This window comes from Heterodontus francisci, chromosome 12 (genome assembly GCF_036365525.1).
Source record: "Heterodontus francisci isolate sHetFra1 chromosome 12, sHetFra1.hap1, whole genome shotgun sequence".
Classification (NCBI taxonomy): Eukaryota; Metazoa; Chordata; class Chondrichthyes; order Heterodontiformes; family Heterodontidae; genus Heterodontus; species Heterodontus francisci.
The window spans coordinates 87,581,142-87,604,852 of NC_090382.1; the positions used below are offsets into that span (position 1 = coordinate 87,581,142).

General features: G+C 42.6%; 1 protein-coding gene across 1 annotated transcript in view; it reads right to left on the reverse strand.

The window, feature by feature from the left end:
• Positions 1 to 9,598: 9,598 nt before the first annotated feature.
• gabrb2a (gamma-aminobutyric acid type A receptor subunit beta2a) overlaps positions 9,599 to 23,711 on the reverse strand; it is a 477,073-nt gene continuing 462,960 nt past the window's right edge. The window contains exon 9 of the mRNA XM_068043026.1: positions 9,599 to 10,143. Coding sequence (XP_067899127.1) covers positions 9,796 to 10,143 — 348 coding nt within the window. The 3' untranslated portion in view covers positions 9,599 to 9,795. The remainder of the gene's footprint in view (positions 10,144 to 23,711) is intronic.

Sequence of the window (23,711 nt, forward strand, 5' to 3'; positions counted from 1 at the left end):
AGTCCATATTGGCCTTTATCCTCCATGGTAGCAGATAATACTAATCACATTTACTTGTCATGTTCCCATATAGCTTTATCCTTCATACATTTATCCAATCTAATTCTGAATGTCGACAGAGGCAGAGAAATTCTATGGAGCCGTTCCTGCTCCAGCCGCATATTTATACCGGAAGTGTGTTAAAAACTCCTTTTACACATATAGACAGGGTTTCCCTTGCATTTCCAACGAAGTAATGATAGCAAAGTAGAAGCAGCTCCAAGGAATTTCTTGGTTAATGTTTCTGCTTCAACCACTAATCCTAGAAGTGAAATGCTATGGAACCCCATTAGCACCAGATAATCTCTGTGTTTTTTAAATTTATTTTTCTCGTTAAAATGAGCAGAAAGAGGGAACTATCTAGAACAGTTTTCATACTGTTTAATCATTATCCTTATTCTTACAATATCCCATCCTATCTTTATTCATCCAGCACTTATTAAAAGGAGTTAATTGCCCTACCAGGCGCAGTTTCTAATGGGAGTTTATTACTTTCACCTGTTACTTTTGGTTTGAAAGAAATCACAAGATAAGTACAGATATTTTGTGCATCCATTCAAAAACATTTCATCTTAGCATCAAAATGTGCCCTTGATAAAATACCAAGTTTTTGCTTCTGTTACCTACCCAGAAGTCCATTCTACATATCCATTCCTTGCATGAATAAATAATTCATATCATTAGTTTTAAATTTACCTTTCGATAGTTTCAACCTATGTCCTACTGTCATGCTTAAACTTGAAATAGTATTGTGCTCTTTTCTTTCATGTTTACTACCTTTTTGCCTCAATAAGGTCTGCAGCGGGCATATTTTTGCAATCTCTATTCTCACTTGACTCTGTACTCATATCTTCTTGTTCTATGATCCTTGTCCAAGTAAATTATATATATATATTATAGCACATTATGCATGTTTATAAGCATTTAAAAATACTGGATCATGTCCCTGTCAATCAATCTTTTCTCCAATTAAAACATGTTCAACTCTGTAATACTCTTTTCATAAGTGTGTTAAAGTTGTGAGTTATCTTTCTAGAACAAAGCCTAACCAAGTAATTGAATAAAGAATTCTTGTAGAGCAAGAAGTACAGAATGCATATTTTTGTCCTTTTAAAATGTTCTTTATTTATATTGCATTAATTCTGGTTTCAAGAATTACACACTAGCCAACAGTAGTTTATATTTACATGCAGAAATTTGCTGCAGAAAATTTTAGTCAAGAAAATATTCCTTATGGTCCAACTCATTTATAATCAATATATCAACATCTCCCTATTAATTTTGTATTCCAACATTAACAATCTTCAAAATAGTGGACATGAAACATTGATGTGATGGTGTCCACTCATCTTTTGCATTTTCTAGCATTTGGAAAATGTGCATATTGTGAAGACAGAAAAAGGCTACTTTTTTCAACTTATAAGGCTGATGAAAACTACTGCAAGAAATAAAGTAATCCACCCTCCCTGCCAAAAAAAGCTTAGTAATAGCTATCCTACTAGTTACTATAACTGAATAAAGCAAAACACAAAACATTTACTTTCTCTATCAAGTGTGCATTGGATACTTCCATTTATATTTACATTATTGTTTAAACACTTTAGCTTGTACCATGAAGCTGCATCAGCATTCGCATTACATTAAAATACAAATTAGAAGTTAAAAATGTTTTTAAGAAATCTGCTTATATTTACAAGAGTTCATCCCCAGGTGATGGGCATCAACAAAAATGAATATTATATACAGTTGGTAAAATGACTTGAAATATGATGAAGGATGTTTCTACACATGAAGGTTGTATTAAAGCGGAATGTTTATGAAGTCCAAAGTCCTATAAATGTAGTATTCTTATCTCGCTTCCTCAAGTGTTCAAGAACATTATTTTTGCTGTAAATTACTGCCAGGAGTTGAAGTCTCTTCTGTAGAGGTCTGCAGCTTGACATTACATTTTATTTAAAAAGCTGTGTATGTTAACATTAGTCCAGAGGAATACTATCAAGTACTGTATAGTTTTTCAAACTGATCAGAAGCCACCTAAAGCAGCTCCCTGCCAAGCTTTGCTTTCAGCAGAGAGCAAGATAAAACATTCTAGTTAGTTTCGTGGGACTTGATGCCAGCTACATAATGTGATTCTTTAGGATGGCCATTGCCTGCTGTTGGCAGAATTCATATACTTCAATGAAATTCAACCTACAATGCTCTTCAAAGGAGCTCTTCAACTGTTGATTATTCTCCAACAGAAAAAGGCTGTTCACAATCAACACCATGAAACACTTTGTGGATGGCAAGCACTTTACAGTTAAAGAACTTCAACCTATATTAACATGCCTCTTTAAATTCATTCCTGACTTCTAATTTGCAACGTTTTTACAGTTTGGTCAGCTTTGAGATATGTTTGCATTGTTTTATATATTTAATGTATCTGATTCAAAAGATACACATCTGAAAAAAAAAAGAATTTCTAACCTAAGAGAACTACTAGAACTCAAGATTTTAGAAGTCATTTCTGTCATACTTTTAGATAAAGCAATGGTAAATGTTCTACTAAAGATCTGAATATTTTCAAATAATTTAACTATTTATGTACTCACTTTTTAAAATTGTAATTAATCTGATCATGTTGATTATATCCATTTCCTGGCACTGCAGGATGTGATATAAAATCAAAATCAGATTTAGTGCAAATTATGATATTTAGTGCAGAAAGGGATAGGCTCAACCCTATAATAAATTATGCTACATGCAAATAATCAACTGGTAATACATATAGCTAAACTCCACTTGATAATGCGGATGACAAACAACTGATATTTGGGCAGAAAATGGCAATATATATGATCTTGTAGCCATTTTTGCATAAATGCCAATGTCAATAGTTGTTTTGATGTCTAATTCCATGCTAAATTAACATGTTTACATATGTTGCTTTGTTTTGTTGTCTTGACTTTATTATTTTTGTCATATAGTTAAATTAATTGACTAAACTTGAACTATTTTATGACATCAGAAAGTGAGGTTTTTATCACCTCATTTGACTTCCCACTGCTGGAATAGGAGAGGAAGAGAATTTAATTCTTTCTTTTAAACCGGACAAGATTTAACTGTACATTGCAAAACCAGTAGTGCCCTTTTCAGCAGATACCTGGTTCTAATTTCTGATTAAATGCTTCAACAGAATGTGCTATCAGTTATTAATTTTTTTTAAATATTGGTGAATAATCAGCCTGAGCTGCCTTATTTGAACTATGCACTGCAACAGGCAAAGAACCAAAATGCCAGCCATTAGACATCAGGTGATCTCTAATGACCGTATGTGAATAGCCCTAATGGGCTGCATTTTATAAGCCGGGCAAATGGGCCACACGCCAAATCGCGGCAGCACATTTAAATAGCCGGGGCAGGCCACCCCCATCGATCACGTAGAGGGGCGGGCTGTCTGTCCCCGGCAATGGTGCCAGCTGCTTGTGCGCAAGTGCTGATGCCATTTTTAAAAGGCTGTCAGCCCCACCGGGAAATTAAAATATTTAAAGGTGAAGTAAGTAAAAATAAATACTTTTGCCCTTCTCCCAACCCCCCCCAGTAAGAATTAAATTCATCATTTTCCCTTCCCCCCCAAACACTTACCTTTACCATCTGACCTTCACCCCCCAAACTTTCAACTTCAACCTTTCCCACCATCCCCTACACCCATGATGCTAATTTGACCTCAATCCCCCCGCCCCCGCACTGATAAACTTGCCTCCCACCACTCCCTACAAGTGTTATGCCTCATTTCCCCGGACGGGGATCCAAAGGTGCAGCAGTAACGGCCACCAGGCTGAAAATCATGGTGGGGCAGCAGGAGGAGATGTGAGATTCATTAATTCAATTATTTTAATTTATTTAAATATTTAAATTGGGATCCCGTTGCCAAGTGGCGGGGGGCCGCCACGAGGCCTCGACGCCGCCGGGAGTATCGGGCCGGGTCCTGCCGGCATCGAGGTCCATGATGGGCCTCATCCAGGGCCATCATCAGGCCACCCCCCACCCCACCACCACCGCACAATGGATCCTGATGTTGAGGGCTCCTTAAAATCCAGCCCAATTTCTGGACAATTGTTGAAGCTGTTGTGTTAAAAAAGACAAAATTCACAATGTGTTGCTTCATAACATTCGAGCAGGAATGAAAAGAAAAAATTGTGTTTAGACATCTGAAAATGCTAATAGGATGTGGGGGGAGTGGGGTGGTAGCTTCTTCAGGGGACATGTGAAGGGAATGCTGAATAATTTTAATATCTGCAAACATTTTCAAGTGTATAAAAAGGATTTTTCAACCCCTGCAAAACAAAATTCACAGAAAACCTGATGGAAGTAATTTTAATCTTCATGACCTGGGTAGTAGTCTGCCTGCCCATTGTAGAACCCATGGGATTGAAATCAGGTGGGTTCTACATTGGAGGGGGTAACAGAGACAATCCACTCCACCAGATTACCACACAGGTGTTGAAGGTAAAAATGGCCCCTTAGATTTTGTTTTTATTTCATTCATTGATATTGAAACATGTTGTGGATTAGGGAGAACAACCGCTCTGATCACTATGCTTAGCCAAATTATAAATGCATCAAAAGATAAATTCCTTTGCAGATCAGTATCCCAAAGTGATCAGAGCAATTCTCAATCTCACATTTGCCAATTAACATAGTAAGGAAATTGAACATTTACTTCATTGGTTAATTAGCAAATTTCCACTCATTCATAATTGAGCATTTCCGATTTTAGTTGCTCCACCATTGGCAGCCATGCCTTCAGCTGTCAAGGCCTTAAACTCTGGAATTCCCTCCTTAAATCTCTCCACTTCTCTACCTCACTTCTCTCCTTTAAGATGCTCCTTAAAACCTACCTCTTTGACCAATGTTTTGGTCACCTGACCTAACATCTCTTTATGTGGCCCGGTGTCAAATTTTGTTTGATAACGCTTGTAAAACGCCTTGGGACACTTAATTATGCTAAAGATGCTTAAAAAAATGCAAGTTGTTGTTGTCTTACTGTGAAAGCATATCCAGGATCATCAAAATCATTAGCTTGTTTAGGGGTAAAGACAGAATGGATCTTTCACTCTATCACTGTAAAATGATGCAAGTGAAATAAATTTAACAGCCTCATACTTAGTACAGATTTCAGCTACCTCAAATAAGGCCCAGGCCTAAGACACACATGTCCCTCTCCCTCCCTGATGACTACCCAACACAATAGTTTCTATAAAACTGTTCCATAATAATCCAGGGACTAGCTCAATGACTAGTCAGAATGTTAGCACTTGTAGTAGTGCATGTTGTCATAAAGATTTAGTAATGATGAAGTGTTATCAAATTAATTATTGTTGCTAATATCTAGGATGTCTAATTTTAACTTTGCTAGCTACTGGACAGAAAGCTGAAATGCCTCATTTTCTACAATTGTTACCTCATACTTAGAAAAAAATAAAATCCTCTCTCAAAATAGTATATAAAGGAATTTTGCTTTTTTAAAAACTTTAAACCATTATGACTCCAGTAGATTTGTCTCACTGATATTATTGTCTTAGTCAGTTACTTAGAGTACATTTGATCCATCCAACAATATTGCAAATTAGCTATGTACAAATGGGTGACCATATCTGCATTAAGCAGTTTCTAACACAAAGAATAACTATCTGTCAAATTGTGAATATTATAGGTAGTAAATGTCACAGATTAAAGAAGTCTAACTCTGCATTCAGACTGACACTCTGGAAATGCAAAACAGTTAGTACTAGCAGGTCACAGACCTGAAATGTTAACTCTGTTCCTCTCTCCACAAATGCTGCCAGACTTGCTGAGTATTTCCAGCACTTTCTGTTTTAATTTCAGATTTCCAGCATCCACGGTATTTTGCTATTATTATAGTATTAGCAACTACCAATTTAAAATTGTCAAACTATATTTCAGTAGCAAATCCTTTTGGCTTTAGTTAACAAAAAACTCATAAAATGGAACACTTTGGTATTTATTATGAAGAATTTTAAACTTAATTGATTAGATTGTGAATTATTCCACTTTGAATGGAGAGTGTGCTTTCAATTCTTTACAAACTAGCATTTGCAATGATTAAAGTTGTGTTGCATTTAAAGTATACTTAACATGAGCATGTAATGCGCTTTTCCATATTGGTGCTCCACAATGCACATTTTTGCCTCATCAATGTTTGGCGTGCAATTTTAGCTGCTGGGTTTACTTTATTTTCTTTTCAACTATACTGAGTTCACTGGGTGCAAAAATCAGAATTAGCTGTGTGCACACCTCCTAGAGAACACAGTTCAAGAAAAAATATTGCCATATACATTAAGTCCATGGCTGTTTCATCTTATTTCTGTTTATGGCTCTCTTTATACACTTGAAAACCTGTTAGTAGTTAGTTACCCTTATCCAATCCATTTTTAGTCCTGATTGTTCCTAAGAAAAATAGAAACAAAGCATTCCTTATGTAAACATTTATAAAGTATTAAAACCAAATCAAAATATTGCATGAATGTGCACTATAACTAAAAATACATACCACTACCTGCCCACAACTATATATATTTACAGATTGTTGAGAAACACATTACAATAGGAGTAATTGCATTAATGTGTTTAGAAGCTTCATCAAGACACATAACGCCTGAATAGCTGGCTCCATGTGGAAACAGGAAACACTGATGAGAATGTAAACTTAATGGGGCCAAGGCTCATGGTTACACAGTAATTTATTTTTTACTTTATTTTATAGACATAAACGTTAGGAACTAACTTAGGCTTCCCAAACTTATTTCACTGGAATATTATTAAAACCTCTGTATCAACCAGGGGAAAAGGCAGGGGAATGGGACTGTTGAGTTGTTCTTGCAGAGCTGGCACAGACACAATGGCCTGAATGGCCTCCTTCTGTGCTGTAACCATTCTATGATTCTATGATATCTGTGAAAGAAAGACTTTCAATCCACCACTGCCTATGCTATGAACAAACTCAGTTGCCAAAAGAGATAGGGTGCATTAGCTACACCATGCTAGGTGCCCTCAAAGTACAGAAATGGTTATCTTTATAATCTCTGTCTCAGGTGAATTCTAACATAGGTCATGAGGGAGAAGAGAGAGCTACTTTGACACACCACTCAGCCCCCACCCCCCCTACAACACAAATGGGTATTTTCATTCTCAGACTCTGAGATATCTTTATTCTATTATTCTGGACTCGATCTAAACCCAGACTTAACTGCATCACATAAATCCTTCGGATCGCACAAAATAATCTTAACTATAAAAACTATTACTTCATTGGATGATGCCCTCTTGAGCACCATTTATCTTTGTAATTTAAAGTTTTGATACGTCTCTTATGTAACAACAAAGCATGCATAGAACCAATCAAATTGTATTTACTGCCTAAGGTATGATATTGTTTATAACCTAGAGCTTTCCAACACACATTTAAAATCAGCACATTCTTTTTTAAAACCCATATTTAAGACACATAGTTAAAAAATTGATACAAATATATGAAATTAAACTGAAATTACTCCCTTTACAACTGTTCCACAATAAAATTATATTACCTTAAAGGGTTTATCCAACTGTAAGCAATTGAAATCATTTAATGTTGGCCTTTGCCCTAAAGATATTTCCCCTATTGTCATAATTTCTTCTGCAATTATGCTTACCATGTTACATAGAACTACTTAGGAGGAAAGGGGAACAGTGGTCATAAGATTAGAATCACTACCCCTACTCAGTAAAAGAAAAACATAAAAAAAATTTAAACAATGAACAATGTAAATGTTTTGGCACATGAGGTTAATGTGATTCTAAAGAAGAATTGGGCGGGACTTAACCATGGGCAATGGCACCCTAACGTCAGAACCAGATGGATGTCCTGAGCCCGCACTAGCTAGCAGTGGGACCGGCTCAGCAATTTTACTGGAGGTGGTCTCAAAATTGGCCACATCTGGGCTTGCCATCCAACTAAGGATGGTGGGTGGGATGTAGATGCTACCGGCCCAATCAGATGACTGGCAGCTCTGAAGCCTCAGCAACCCCATCTTGGGTGCTGCTGAGGCAGGTTGGGGATCAAAAGGGTACCTCAACATGAAGGCACCCTTGGAGAGGTAAGTAAAAATTTAAAATCAGAGGAGTCACTCTGATGGCCCATTGGGGCCACAGATGTGGCTTTCCCTGCCTGCAGCTCCATTTTTGGGGCATGGAGCTGCCATGAAGCTGGTGGCCTTCTCAGGTGGGGGGGGGGGCGCTCCCCTGCTGGCATAATGCTGGAAGCCCGAGAAAATTGCCCTTAATAGGGCCTGTATTTGTTCAAAATTAGCTGCCCGCCTCCATTCGGTGGGCAGCTGATTCACATCTGGTCCTGCTGCTGGGAAACTTCTCTGATAGTGCAAATGCCATTCTGACGTGGCTCCCCGCTGTTTTCCCGGCCCCGCCGCCTCACAGCCTTCCACCCTGGGACCAGGAAACCCCTGCCCAATGCTTCTGGCAGGAATAGGGAATATTGCTAGGCCATTAAAGATCCTTATTGTTAAATGCTGCATAATTGTCAAAAATAAAAATGTGTTTTTTTATTGATCGTCAGGGTGGGTACTTGTAGATCAAAACATTTTCACCAAGTTGCAGAAATAGATGTGTGAAGCTGTGTTTTCCTCTGAGTTCCCTGCCACCTGACTGGCAAAGTCAGTGATAATATTCACATGAAGGATATGAGGACTTTTTATTATTTGGACAAAGACCGGAACAGTTATTAGCTATCACAATGAGGATTCCTATGTTTTGGTCTAGCAAGTACTCAATCAGCTCCAAAAAACTTGCAACATTTAAAATTTACCAGCCAGTCATAATGTTTGTAGCCTTTGAATTTACTACAATGTGTTCCTTAGTATACATGAGGCATTTATAGTGGGATTAGCTTTTCATCCTATTCATTGCCAATGAAGAAAAATAATTCCATATTATTTTAGATGTGTTAATGACACTTTCCACAAATGCAATTCACATGATCTTTAACATCATTGACACTGTCACTTGAAACACTCTGAAATGTATATGCGAATACCAGATCTCTGTAGGATCTGGATTTGATGTAATTTTACAAGATCTGTAAGAGGCAAATGCGGCATTACAATTCTAATTCTAAAATTACTTTGCAAGTCTACCTTAAACTTTGGGTCATGGTGACTTTAGTTGGAATGGTTATATTCTTTTGTTTATGTTGATAACAGCACTTAATCATCTTGCATGCATTGTTGCCTCTCAGCCTTTAGAATGAAGGCTGTTTTGACAAACTAGCACTGTGTTTTGAAGATGCTTAAAATGATAATAAAACATTGTTAAAGTTACTGCTTAATCATTAACTGAAAATCCCGAGAAGGGATTTTTGTTCTTAAATGAAACATTACAACTAAATAATGCCATCATTTGATCCATTCCAATTCAAAACTTTTAAACAAGGAAAGTTTTGATGTGATAGCAATCTAGACTGCTAGCAATCTAGGTCCGCTGCACATATTTTAAAGCAGGAAAAAGAGTGACCTCCAGAATTTAAGTGTGAGAACTGGAACTACAGATACAGCAAAAAGAGTTTCAATTAACATAACTTAACCAATGAAGAGTTCAAATAGAGCCAGCCATTAAGGAGTTAAAGTGCATGCAAAATTTGTCCTGAACAATCTCAGTTTCAAAACGATGGTGGAAAAACACTGTCTGTGCACATTCTTCAGCTTAATTCACATAGTACAGCCAGTAGACCACATTGAAGAATCCAAAAACAAGAGGAAATATCATCCGTGACCATTTGTCAATGGCATTCACATCAGTCAAATCAGGAATGTTAATTTTCAGCTGGGAAGCACGCCTCCGTAGCCTGCTCTTCTTTTGGGCCACGTGTCTTTCCAAGGCACTTCTTCCAAAGTTGTGCCTGGACAATCCTGCCTTTCTGTACTGAATGCCGGAGCTGTCATATGGCATCATGGTGCTTCTGGGATCAGTGATACCCATTGTGATCTCAGCAGCACTCATTTCATTCTTAATCTCAAGTGTGCTCAGGAGAATGTTTTCATGTGGATCCATCTAAAGGTGAAAAAGAATGACAATTCTGTAAGTTAAGGAAACAGTATTTTATACATTTTTCAAAAAACAGCTTTCCCAAAATTTCGCAAGGTTGTTTTAATTGGGTAAAGATTTATCACAACAGATTTAAATAGGTTCCAAACTTAAAATTTTTATGAAACCTCCCACGGTGACACTTTAGGGTGGTCTTGGACCTTTTCCAGCTTATCATATCATTACTGTCTTGCTATGCTCAGTTATAGCTGTAACACTGAAGCAATGTATCATGTGGCTCTCACAAAGTAAGCTTTTTACTTGCTACTAGTAGTATCGCATGGATATATTTTAAATATATATCTGTCTACCTCTTATTTTAGATTATAAAATGTACATTTTTATGCTGCCTTCGTAGACTTGAAGTATTTGCTTAAGCTCCAAGTTCTTTTACTTTTTTTCTTCCCTCCCTAAAACCATATATGTGATATTTGCTTCTCTCTCTCACTTTCCTCAGTGGAATTTGTAGTTCTTGCTTCTTGTTGAAGATGTCATTGGTGGATTACTGCACTGGTGGGGGGGGGGGGGGGGGGATTTTTTGCTCTCCCCCAATTGAAGGAGGGAAGAGCACCAAATCAAGCAGGATGGTGGCGGCGAAGGGGCCCTGCCACCTTCCTGCCTTCACCTCAATTAAGTCCATGGTGGAAAGGCCCGTGGACAGCCTTCCCGCCCTGCTGCCAACTGAGGCTCTTAAGTGGGCGATTAATGCCCAATTAAGGGCCTCATCCTGCCACCTCCGTTGGTGGACGGGCCTGTCGCAATGCAGGGAGCATGATGAGCAAACCCTTGCAGGTTGCTTGCTGGCTCCGGGGGGGGGGAATGATCCCTCATTAAAAAGCACTTAGTATATAATCAAGGGACCAGGCCTCAGGAAGGGAGGATCCGCTGAGGAGCCACCCCCTGCCCTTGCCGCCGAATCCCCTAAAATCCCCTCCTATCATTACTCACCTGTGGCCTGTGCCCCACAACGATCCCAGGCCTCCGGTGGGTGCATTACCAGCAGCAGCCACTGTCTCCATGGTGGCACTGCACAGTAAACGAGCTGCCGGCTTCTGATTGGCCGTCAGATCTCAGCAGGTGGAACTTTCCTCCCCAGGGTCCTTAATCTCGGGGAAGGCCTTCCGCTGTCGACTTAAGTGCTCAATTGGCACGTAGTGCAGCAGGCTTTCCCCAAAGGAGACAACGCAGGGCTCGCGCCGCCTCTTCAACCAATGGCCAAGACACCTGTCACCGACATAAAATTCCCCCCAATGTGTTTCCCCATGACCAACACCTTGAGAAGGCAGTCATTTTCCCTAACTGATAGTCTGATTCTTGTTGCAAAGTCTGAGCTCAGCATCAAAGGAATTCATGGATGCTTCCTGTATCCTTGATAACTATTGGTGAAGGAAGTCTCGTCAACTGAAGCAGCTTGAGCTCCAGGTTTTGGAGCTTGAGTGGCAGCTGCTGACACATGGGTGCATTCACGAGAATGAGAGCTACGTGGATATCATGTTTTTAGATGTGGTCACCCCACAGCTTAAGATTATACAGAGAGAGAGGGAATGGGTAACCGCTAGGCAGTCAAAAAGAAACATGCAGGTAGTGCAGGAGACCCCTGATTGCATCTCATTCTCCAACAGATATTCAGTTCTGAATGCTGATGAGAGTGATAGTTCATCTGGGGAGTGTAGCCAGAGCCAAGTCCATGGTGCCATGGGTGGCTCAGCTGCAAAGGGGGCTACAAGGAAGGCTGGAAGAGTCATAGTGATAGGTGATTCAATACTCAGGGGAACAGACAGGCATTTCTGTGGCCACAGACGTGAAACCAGAATAGTGTGTTGCCTCCCTGGTGCCAGGGCCAAGGATGTCACTGAGCGGCTGCAGACCATTCTGAAGGGGGAGGATGAACAGTCAGCAGTTGTGGTGCACATCAGAACCAACGACATAGAAGAAAGAGGGATGTGGTCCCGCAGTCAGAATTTAGGGAGCTAGGTAAGAAATTAGCAAGCAGGACCTCGAAAATAGTAATCTCTGGATTACTCCCAGTGCCATGCGCAAGTGAGTACAGGAATAAAAGGATAAGACAGATGAATGCATAGCTGGAAAGATGGTGCAGGAGGGAGGGCTTTAGATTCTTGGGATATAGGGACTGGCTCTGGGGAGATGGGACCTGTACAGGCCGGACGCGTTGCACTTGAACAGAGCCGGGACTGAGTTTCTTGCGGGACATTTAACTAGTGTTGTTGGGGAGGAAATATACAAACTGGGTGGTTTTATTTTAATAAAAAAAAGTCAACAGATGAAACTCTCCGCCGAACAAAGGCGGTGGAGGGGTGCCACCACCCGGTAAACGGGACCTGGAACAAGCAGAGATCAGCAGCCGCCAGCCTCTCAATCCGGTGCCGGGGAGGAGGGTGGGTGGGGATGGGGGGGTAAGAGAGGTGGGGGGTGAACTAGTTTGGCAATGGGATGGGGACCTGAGGGTTTACTCAGTTGGGACAAAATCAGAACTGAAAATGGAAGGCATAAAATTAATGGATGAGTCTGGAAGACAGAGGAAACAAAGGATAGAAAATAAAAACAATGTATGGTAGTGCTCAAAGGTATCTATTTCAATGCAAGGAATATAGCAAATAAAGCAGATGAGCTGAGGGCACAGATAGACAAGTGGCAGAATGATATCATTCTTCTTTTGGGCCTCCTTATCTCGAGAGACAATGGATACGCGCCTGGAGGTGGTCAGTGGTTTGTGAAGCAGCGCCTGGAGTGGCTATAAAGGCCAATTCTGGAGTGACAGGCTCTTCCACAGGTGCTGCAGAGAAATTTGTTTGTTGGGGCTGTTGCACAGTTGGCTCTCCCCTTGCGCCTCTGTCTTTTTTCCTGCCAACTACTAAGTCTCTTCGACTCGCCACAATTTAACCCTGTCTTTATGGCTGCCCGCCAGCTCTGGCGAATGCTGGCAACTGACTCCCACGACTTGTGATCAATGTCACACGATTTCATGTCGCGTTTGCAGACGTCTTTATAACGGAGACATGGACGGCCGGTGGGTCTGATACCAGTGGCGAGCTCGCTGTACAATGTGTCTTTGGGGATCCTGCCATCTTCCATGCGGCTCACATGGCCAAGCCATCTCAAGCGCCGCTGACTCAGTAGTGTGTATAAGCTGGGGATGTTGGCCGCTTCAAGGACTTCTGTGTTGGAGATATAGTCCTGCCACCTGATGCCAAGTATTCTCCGAAGGCAGCGAAGATGGAATGAATTGAGACGTCGCTCTTGGCTGGCATACGTTGTCCAGGCCTCGCTGCCGTAGAGCAAGGTACTGAGGACACAGGCCTGATACACTCGGACTTTTGTGTTCCGTGTCAGTGCGCCATTTTCCCACACTCTCTTGGCCAGTCTGAACATAGCAGTGGAAGCCTTACCCATGCGCTTGTTGATTTCTGCATCTAGAGACAGGTTACTGGTGATAGTTGAGCCTAGGTAGGTGAACTCTTGAACCACTTCCAGAGCGTGGTCGCCAATATTGATGGATGGAGCATTTCTGACATCCTGCCCCATGATGTTCGTTTTCTTGAGGCTGATGGTTAGGCCAAATTCATTGCAGGCAGACGCAAACCTGTCGATGAGACTCTGCAGGCATTCTTCAGTGTGAGATGTTAAAGCAGCATCGTCAGCAAAGAGGAGTTCTCTGATGAGGACTTTCCGTACTTTGGACTTCGCTCTTAGACGGGCAAGGTTGAACAACCTGCCCCCTGATCTTGTGTGGAGGAAAATTCCTTCTTCAGAGGATTTGAACGCATGTGAAAGCAGCAGGGAGAAGAAAATCCCAAAAAGTGTGGGTGCGAGAACACAGCCCTGTTTCACACCACTCAGGATAGGAAAGGGCTCTGATGAGGAGCCACCATGTTGAATTGTGCCTTTCATATTGTCATGGAATGAGGTGATGATACTTAGTAGCTTTGGTGGACATCCGATCTTTTCTAGTAGTCTGAAGAGACCACGTCTGCTGACGAGGTCAAAGGCTTTGGTGAGATCAATGAAAGCAATGTAGAGGGGCATCTGTTGTTCACGGCATTTCTCCTGTATCTGACGAAGGGAGAACAGCATGTCAATAGTCGATCTCTCTGCACGAAAGCCACACTGTGCCTCAGGGTAGACGCGCTCGGCCAGATTCTGGAGCCTGTTCAGAGCAACTCGAGCAAAGACTTTCCCCACTATGCTGAGCAGGGAGATTCCACGGTAGTTGTTGCAGTCACCGCGGTCACCTTTGTTTTTATAGAGGGTGATGATGTTGGCATCGCGCATGTCCTGGGGTACTGCTCCCTCGTCCCAGCACAGGCATAGCAGTTCATGTAGTGCTGAGAGTATAGCAGGCTTGGCACTCTTGATTATTTCAGGGGTAATGCTGTCCTTCCCAGGGGCTTTTCCGCTGGCTAAGGAATCAATGGCATCACTGAGTTCCGATTTGGTTGGCTGTATGTCCAGCTCATCCATGACTGGTAGAGGCTGGGCTGCATTGAGGGCAGTCTCAGTGACAGCATTCTCCCTGGAGTACAGTTCTAGGTAGTGCTCAACCCAGCGGTCCATCTGTTTGCGTTGGTCAGTGATTATCATAGCTATTACAGAAACATGGCTTAAGGAGGGACAGGAATGGCAGCTCAATGTTCCTGGTTACAGGGTTTTCAGATGCGATAGGGAGGGGGATAAGAAAGGAGGGGGCGTGGCAATTTTGATCAAAGAAACTATTCCAACTGTGAGAAGGGATGAAATGTTTGAACTTTCATCAAATGAGGCCATATAGATTGAGCTAAGGAACAAAGAAGGGGCAATCACACTGCTAGGAATGTACTATAGACCCCCAGTCAGAGGGAGATAGAAGAGCAGATATGTAGGCAAATCTCTTAGGGGTGCAAGAACAATAGGGCAGTAATAGTAGGGGATTTTAACTACCCCAATATTAACTGGGATAGTTTCAGTGTGAAAGGAATTGAAGGAGCAGAATTCTTGAAGTGCATTCAGGAAAACTTTTTTGGCCAGTATGTAGCAAGTCCAACAAGAGAGGGTGCAGTTTTAGACTTAGTTTTAGGAAATGAAGCTGGGCAGGTGGAAGAGCATTTTGGTGGTAGTGATCATAATTCAGTCAGTTTTAACATAAATTATTGAAAAAGACAAAGATAGAAAAGGAGATAGAGTTCTCAATTGGGACAAGGCCAATTTTACTAAACTGAGGAGTGATTTAGTGAAAGTGGACGGGAAACAGCTACTTGAGGGTAGATCAGTAGAGCAGTGGGAGGCATTCAAAGGGGAGATTCAAGGGGTTCAGAGTAAACATGTTCCTATAAAGAAAAAGGGTGTGGCAGCCAAATTTGGAGCCCCATGGATGTCTAGGAGCTTACAGGGTAAGATAAGGCAGAAAAGGAAAGTTTATGCCCAACACAGAGAACTCAACACGACAGAAAGCTGAGAGAAGTATAGAAAGTGGAGGGGTGAAATTAAAAAGGAAGTTAGGAAAGCAAAGAGAAGGCATGAAAGAATATTAGCAAGCAAAATCACTATGAACCCAAAGATGTTTTATCAATACATTAAGAGTAAGTGGATAACAAAAGAAAGAGTAGGACCCATAAAAGACCAAAAAGGTAAACTATGTGTAGCAGCAGAAGATTTGTATTGTTCCTAAATACTCTGCATCTGTCTTCACAAAAGCGGGGTGGGGGGGGGGGGGTGGGTGGCATCCAGATATTGTAGTTAAGAAAGAGGGGTGTGAAGTATTGGATGTGATCAACTTATGGAGAGAGGACGTATTAATGGGATTAGCATCCTTGAAAGTTGATAAATCACCAGGTGGAATGTACCCCAGGCTGTTAAAAGAAGCAAGAAAGGAAATAGCAGAATGTCTGACCGTCATTTTCCAGTCCTCACTGGATACAGATGTGGTGCTGGAGGATTGGAGGACTGCTAACGTTGTACCTCAGTTTAAAAAGGGAGCGAGGGATAGACCGAATAATTACAGGCCCGTCAATCTAACTGGGTAAATTATTGGAATCTATTCTGCGAGACTGGATAAACTGTCACTTAGAAAGGCGCAGGTTAATCAAGGATAGTCAGCATGGAGTTATTAAGGGAAGCTCTTGTTTGACCAACTTGATCAAATTTTTGAAGAAGTAACAAGGAAGATAGATGAGGGTAGTGCAGTTGATGTGGTCTACATGGACTTTAGCAAGGCTTTTGATAAGGTTCCACATGGCAGATTGGTTAAAAAAATAAAATGCCATGGGATCCAGGAAAATGCAGCAAGGTGGATACAAAATTGGCTCAGTGGCAGGAAACAAAGGGTAATTGTTGACTGGTGTTTTTGCGACTGGAGGGCTGTTTCCAGCGGCATTCCGCAGGGCTCAGTACTGGGTCCCCGGCATTTTGTGGTATATATTAACAATTTGGACGTAAATATGGGGCTGGGGGGTGGGGGGCATGATCAAGAAGTCTGCAGATGACACAAAGATTGGCCGTGTGGAAGATTGCGAGGAAGATAGCTGTCGGCTGCAGGAAGGTCTGATCAGATGGGCACAAAAATGGCAAATGGAATTCAACCTGGAGAAGTGTGAGGCGATGCATTTCAGGAGGTCAAACAAGGCAAAGGAATACATGAGTAATGGGAAAATACTGAGAAGTGTAGAGGAAGTGAGGGACCTTGGAGTAAATGTCCACAGATCCCTGAAGGTAGCAGGACAGGTTGAAAAGGTGGTTAAGAAAGCATATGGAATCCTTTCCTTTATTAGCCAAGGTATAGAATAGAAGACCAGGGAGGTTATGCTCGAACTGTATAAAGAACAAAGAACAAAGAAAATTACAGCACAGGAACAGGCCCTTCGGCCCTCCAAGCCTGCGCCGATCCAGATCCTCTATCTAAACATGTCGCCTATTTTCTAAGGGTCTGTATCTCTTTGCTTCCTGCCCATTCATGTATCTGTCTGGATACATCTTAAAAGACGCTATCATGCTCGCATCTACCACCTCCGCTGGCAACGCGTTCCAGGCACCCACCACCCTCTGCATAAAGAAATTTCCACGCATATCCCCCCTAAACTTTTCCCCTCTCACTTTGAACTCGTGACCCCTAGTATTTGAATCCCCCACTCTGGGAAATCATTGGTTAGGCCACAACTTGAGTACTGTGTGCAGTTCTGGTCACCTCATTACAGAAAGGATGTAATTTCACTAGAGAGGGTACAGAGGAGATTTACAAGGATGTTGCCGGGACTGGAAAAATGCAGCTATGAGGAAAGATTGGATAGGCTGGGGTTGTTCTCCTTGGAACAGAGAAGGCTGAGGGGATATCTGATTGAAATGTACAAAATTTTGAGGGGCCTGGATAGAGTGGAGGTGAAGGGCCTATTTACCATAGCAGAGAGGTCAGTGACTAGGGGGCATTGATTTAAAGTGATTGGTGGAAAGATTAGAGGGGAGATGATGAAAAGCTTTTTCACCCAGAGGGTGGTGAGGGTCTGGAACTCACTGTCTGAAAGGGTAGTTGAGGCAGAAACCCTCAATTCATTCAAATTAAGTCTGGCTATGCACCTCAAGTGCCGTAATCTGCAAGGCTACGGACCAAATGCTGGAAATGGGATTAGAATGGATGGAACGTTTTTCAGCTGGCAAATACACGATGGGCCTAGTGGCCTCTTTCTGTGCCGTAAACGTTCTATGATTCATAAGCATCCCCCTCTAGCCCTGGTGCTCCCTCCAGGAACAGTGACTCTGTTGAGCATTGCAAACTTCATAAAACATTGATAAAAGTAAAATCATTCAATTTTTGATATTTATAAAATTTCTGCCCAGTAATCATATTATGCGAGTTGCAGTCTGAGCAGCATAGTTCCAAATTACAAAGGATCAAAACCACAACTCCCATGATGCATCTCACTCAGATACACAGGACAGAATTTTTAACTCTTAGTCCCTAATGAAACAGTGGGACCTGTCGTGGTTTGGGAACCCAACTGTTGCTGGAGCAGGCTTTGCCATGGCTTTTTAATTTAATTTGATCCTGCTTCTGGGTTTCCTGATCAATCAGAAAGGGAGGGCAGGATGATGTGCTGAATCTGTCAAAGGATTTCTAATTAAAGGGACCCTGGCAAGGGTTAGAAAGGCTCAACTGGACATGAATTCCTGAGGCTGCAGTAACCAGAAGAATGGAGACCTGGGAAGGTTGCCACCAGGGTTTTTCACTCTACCTGAAGGTCCTGCTGTAGGATCTGAGGAACTGCAGTGAGGTGATCTTTCCTAAGGATGGAAGGAATAGGCCAGCCTCTCCAACCAAGCAGACATGGATGGAAGAGGCCAAGGAGATCAGCAGCAGGCGTGCAGTCCCTCCAACCTGAAGACACTGCACGAAGAGAATCAAGGACTTCAGGAGGGTGGGAAAGGTGAAAGACACAACATTTTGAGGTGCCAAACCCCACAATCCTGACTTCCCCAGTATTCTCCTGTACAGCACACCTTGGATCTGCACTCATTCTTCTCTCTCCAGGCACCTCCTCACATACATAAGATCATAACAAATATGAGCAGAAGTTGGCCATTTGGCCCCTTGAGCCTGATCTACCATTCAATAAGATCATGGCTGATCTGATTGTGGCCTTAACTGCACTTGCCTGCTGGCCTCCCATAACCTTTGATTCTCTTGAAGATCAAAAATATGTCGAACTCAGCCTTGAATATATTCAATGATCTGAACAGACATCACTGACACTTGCCCTCATCCTGTTGTCCTCTCACACCCTCCTCTCCACATAAGCCATTTCTAACATTCATAAGCATCTGCTTTCTCTCCTTGCAGAGAGAGCGCACAACTTCAGGGAGAGGCAGAGACCCGGGAGAGTTGGCAATCAGCTGTCAAGCAGTGAAAGCACTCTGTCAGAAGATGTTCTGTGAGTATCTCACCGAGGCATGGCTGGAACTCTTCAGTTTCACTGTTCAAAGCCTTTGCAGCCTATCAGTTTCACTGAAGAAGCATTCCCAGCTGTGCACTTGCCTGTTTGACCCTGGCAAGTTGCTGACAGCTCGGAAAATAGGTATGCTAGCTGTTAAAGCCAGAATGATTGGTTAAAACAGCAGTTAATGACCTATTTGCATATGACAATTACTTGCCTGACAGTCCAAGGGAGTTCCCTGTTCACCTGAAAACCGGCCTGGCAGGAAACCTGGAAGTGGGCGGGATGGGACCCCGACCCAATGGCACTTTTAGGGGATTTAACTCCCTGAACGCACCCGAAACCACCTCCCCCCACCCATTAAAATTCCCCCCCAAAATCTTTCTGCTTGTCATGCAATAGGGGTTAACAAGGTATGCTCTGCGATAGACAGAAAGTAAGAACATAGACAAATTCAGAGAGAAAGAAAGACAGAGAAAGAAAAAGAGCAAAGGAGAAAAATAAATAAGTGACAAGAGATAGGATGATCCTAATCAGATCATATAATTTTTCTTTGTGTTTAGTAATCTGAGAGGCATCAGCAGCAGCAGAATTGTATTCAACCACAATCTGTAACCTCCTGGCATTGCAAACCCCTCACTCTACCATTACCATCAAGCCAGAGGATCAACCCTGGTACAATGAGGAGTGCAGGAAAGCATGCCAGGAGCAGGACCGTGCATACTAAAAATGAGGTGCCAACCCTGTAAAACTACAACACAGGAGAACATGCATGCTAAACAGCGGAAGAAGCATGCAACAGACAGGGCAAAGCAATCTCACAACCATAGGATCAGATCAAAACAATTAAACAAGTAACCTGAGGAGGAAGCTCCACAAACATCCCCATCCTCAATGATGGGGGAGCCTAGCATGTTGGTGCAAAAGACACGGATGAAGCATTTGCAACCACATTCAGCCAGAAGTGCCGAGTGAATAATCTATCTCATCTCCTCCTGAGCTCCCACCATTACAGATGCCAGACGTCAGCCAATTTGATTCACTCCACGTCATATCAAGAAACAGCTGAAGGCACTGGATGCAGCAAAGGCTATGGGCTCTGACAACATCCTGGCTGTACTACTGAAGACGTGTGCTCCAGAACTAGCCTCGCCCATAACTAAGCTGTTCCAGTACAGCTACAACACTGGCACCTATGGTCAATGCTTAAAATTGCCCGGGTATGTCCTATCCACAAAAAGCAGGACAAATCCAATCTGGACAATTAATGCCCCATCAGTCTACTCTCAAGTATCAGCAAAGTGATGGAAGGTGTCATTGACAGTGTTATTAAGTAGCACTTACTAAGCAATAACCTGCATACTGATGCTCACTTTGGGTTCTGCCAGGGCCACTCAGCTCCAGACTTGATTACAGCCTTGGTACAAACATGGGCAAAAGAGCTGAATTCAAGAGGTGAGGTGAGAGTGACTGCCCCTAACATCAAAGCAGCATTTAACTGAGTGTGGCATCAAGGAGTCCTAGCAAAAGGCAGTGGGAATCATGTGAAAAGCTCTCCACTGGTTGGAGTCATACCTCGCACAAAGGAAGATGATTGTGGTTGTTGAGCCCCAGGACATTGCTGCAGGAGTTCCTCAGGGTAGTGTCCTAGGCTCAACCATTTTCAGCTGCTTCATCAATGACCTTTCCTCCAGAATACTGAGGGAGGCAAGGGAAGAAATTGCTGGGGCCTTGACAGAAATCTTTGTATCCTCATTGGCTACAGGTGAGGTCCCAGAGGATTGGAGAATAGCCAATGTTTTTCCTTTGTTTAAGTAGGGTAGCAAGGATAATCCAAGAAATTATAGGCTGGTGAGCCTTACGTCAGTGGTAGGGAAATTATTAGAGAGGATTCTTCGGGACAGGATTTACTCCCATGTGGAAACAAATGAACTTATTAGCGAGAGGCAGCATGGTCTTGTGAAGGGGAGGTCGTGTCTCACTAACTTGATTGAGTTTTTTGAGGAAGTGATGAAGATGATTGGCAGTGAATGTTGTTCATATGGACTTCAGTAAAGCCTTTGACAAGGTCCCTCATGGCAGACTGGTACAAAAGGTGAAGTCACACGGGATCAGAGGTGAGCTGGCAAGATGGATATAGAACTGGTTCGGTCACAGAAGATAGAGGGTAGCAGGGGAAGGGTGCTTTTTCTGAATGGAGGGATGTGACTAGTGGTGTTCCGCAGGGATCAGTGCTGGGACCTTTGCTGTTTGTATTATATATAAATGATTTGGAGGAAAATGTTGCTGGTCTGATTAGTAAGTTTGCGGATGACACAAAGGTTGGTGGAGTTGCGGATAGTGATGAGGATTGTCAGAGGATACAGCAGGATATAGATCGGTTGGAGACTTGGGCGGAGAAATGGCAGATGGAGTTTAATCTGGACAAATGTGAGGTAATGCATTTTGGAACATCTAATACAGGTGGGAAGTATACAGTAAATGGCAGAACCCTTAGGAGTATTGACAGGCAGAGAGATCTGGGCGTACAGGTTCACAGGTCACTGAAAGTGGCAACGCAGGTGGATAAGGTAGTCAAGAAGGCATACGGCATGCTTGCCTTCATTGGTCAGGGCATAGAGTATAAAAATTGGCAAGTCATGCTGCAGCTGTACAGAACCTTAGTTAGGCCACACTTAGAATATTGCGGGCAATTCTGGTCGCCACACTACCAGAAGGACGTGGAGGCTTTGGAGAGAGTACAGAAGAGGTTTACCAGGATGTTGCCTGGTCTGGAGGGCATTAGCTATGAGGAGAAGTTGGATAAACCCGGATTGTTTTCACTGGAACGACGGAGGTGGAGGGGTGACATGATAGAGGTTTACAAAGTTATGAGTGGCATGGACAGAGTGGATAGTTAGAAGATTTTTCCCAGGGTGGAAGAGTCAGTTACTCGGGGACATAGGTTTAAGGTGCGAGGGGCAAAGTTTAGAGGGGATGTGCGAGGCAAGTTCTTTACACAGAGGGTGGTGAGTGCCTGGAACTTGCTGCTGGGGGAGGTGGCAGAAGCAGGTACGATAGTGAAGTTTAAGAGGCATCTTGACAAATACATGAATAGGATGGGAATAGAGGAATACGGTCCCCGGAAGTGCAGAAGGTTTTAGTTTAGACAGGCATCAAGATCGGCGCAGGCTTGGAGGGCCGAATGGCCTGTTCCTATGCTGTACTGTTCTTTGTTTTGTTCTTTTATAAGGTCAGAAGTGGGGATGTTCGCTGATGATTGCACAGTTTTCAGTACCATTCTTAACTCCTCAGATGCTGAAGCAGTCATGCTTGGATGCAGAAAGACCTGGACAACATTCAGGCTGGGCAGATAAGTGGGAAGTCACATTCGCCCCACACAAGTGCCAGACAACGAACATCTCAAACAAGAGAGATTCTAACCATCTTCCCTTGACGTTCAGTAGCATTACCATCACTAAATCTCCCACCATCAACATCCTGGGGATTACCATTGACCAGAAACTTAACTGAATCAGCCATATAAATACTGTAGCTACAAGAGCAGGTCAGGGGCTAGGAATTCTGCAGTAGGTATCTCACCTCTAGACTCCCCAAAGCCTGTCTACCATCTACAAGGTACAAGTCAGGAGTGTGATGGAATACTCTCCACTTGCCTGGATGAGTGCAGCTCCCACAACACTCAAGATATATGACACCATCCAGGCCAAACAGCCCACTTGTTCAGCACCCATCTACCACCTTAAACTTTCACTCACTCCAGCAATGGTGCACAGTGGCAGTACCATCTACAAGATACATTGCAGCATCTTGCCAAGGGTCCTTCAACAGCACCTTCCAAACCGTGACTTCTACTACCTAGAAGGACAAGGGCAGCAGACACACCGGAACACCACCACCTGCAAGCTCCCCTCCAAGCCACACACCATCCTGTCTGGGAACTATATTGCAGTTCCTTCACTGTCGCTCAGTCAAAATCCTGGAACTCCCTACCTAACAGCACTGTGAGTGTACCCACACCACATGGACTGCAGTGGTTCAAGAAGGTGGCTCGCCACCACCTTCTCAAGGGTATCTGCGATGGACAATAAAATAATGGCCTAGCCAGCATTGCTCATAGCCCATGAATGAACAAAAAAGATACATACAGGCTGTCAATATTGGCAAAGGGACTTTGCGCCTATGTGATCCATCACCAACCACATATCTAATGCTGCATGGACGGATAGAGGGTAGTTTGATTCATTTTGCCTCAATAAAATGCCTTCATCCCTGCCTCATAATTGCAACTCTTTTTCCCACACTAGACTGTTAAACTCCAGAAAGCTTGTTATGGAAGGATAATGGTGGAGTATATCTTTACTCGCTTCACATTTACTGTACAGAGTAAAATGATTACAAACATATACTCCTCACTCAAAACCTCCACCAGTCTCAGTAAGTGTCTACTTATAAGTGCTCAAGTGAGACCCCAATTAACACCCTACAGCTGCATATAATCAAACAACTGATACACAATCAACAGATTAACATAGGCATCCTTAATGCCCTCTCGAGTGAGAGTTCTGGTTAGTTAGGATCCATTTGTGATGTGGACTTATACCTCTAGGAGTTGGGCTC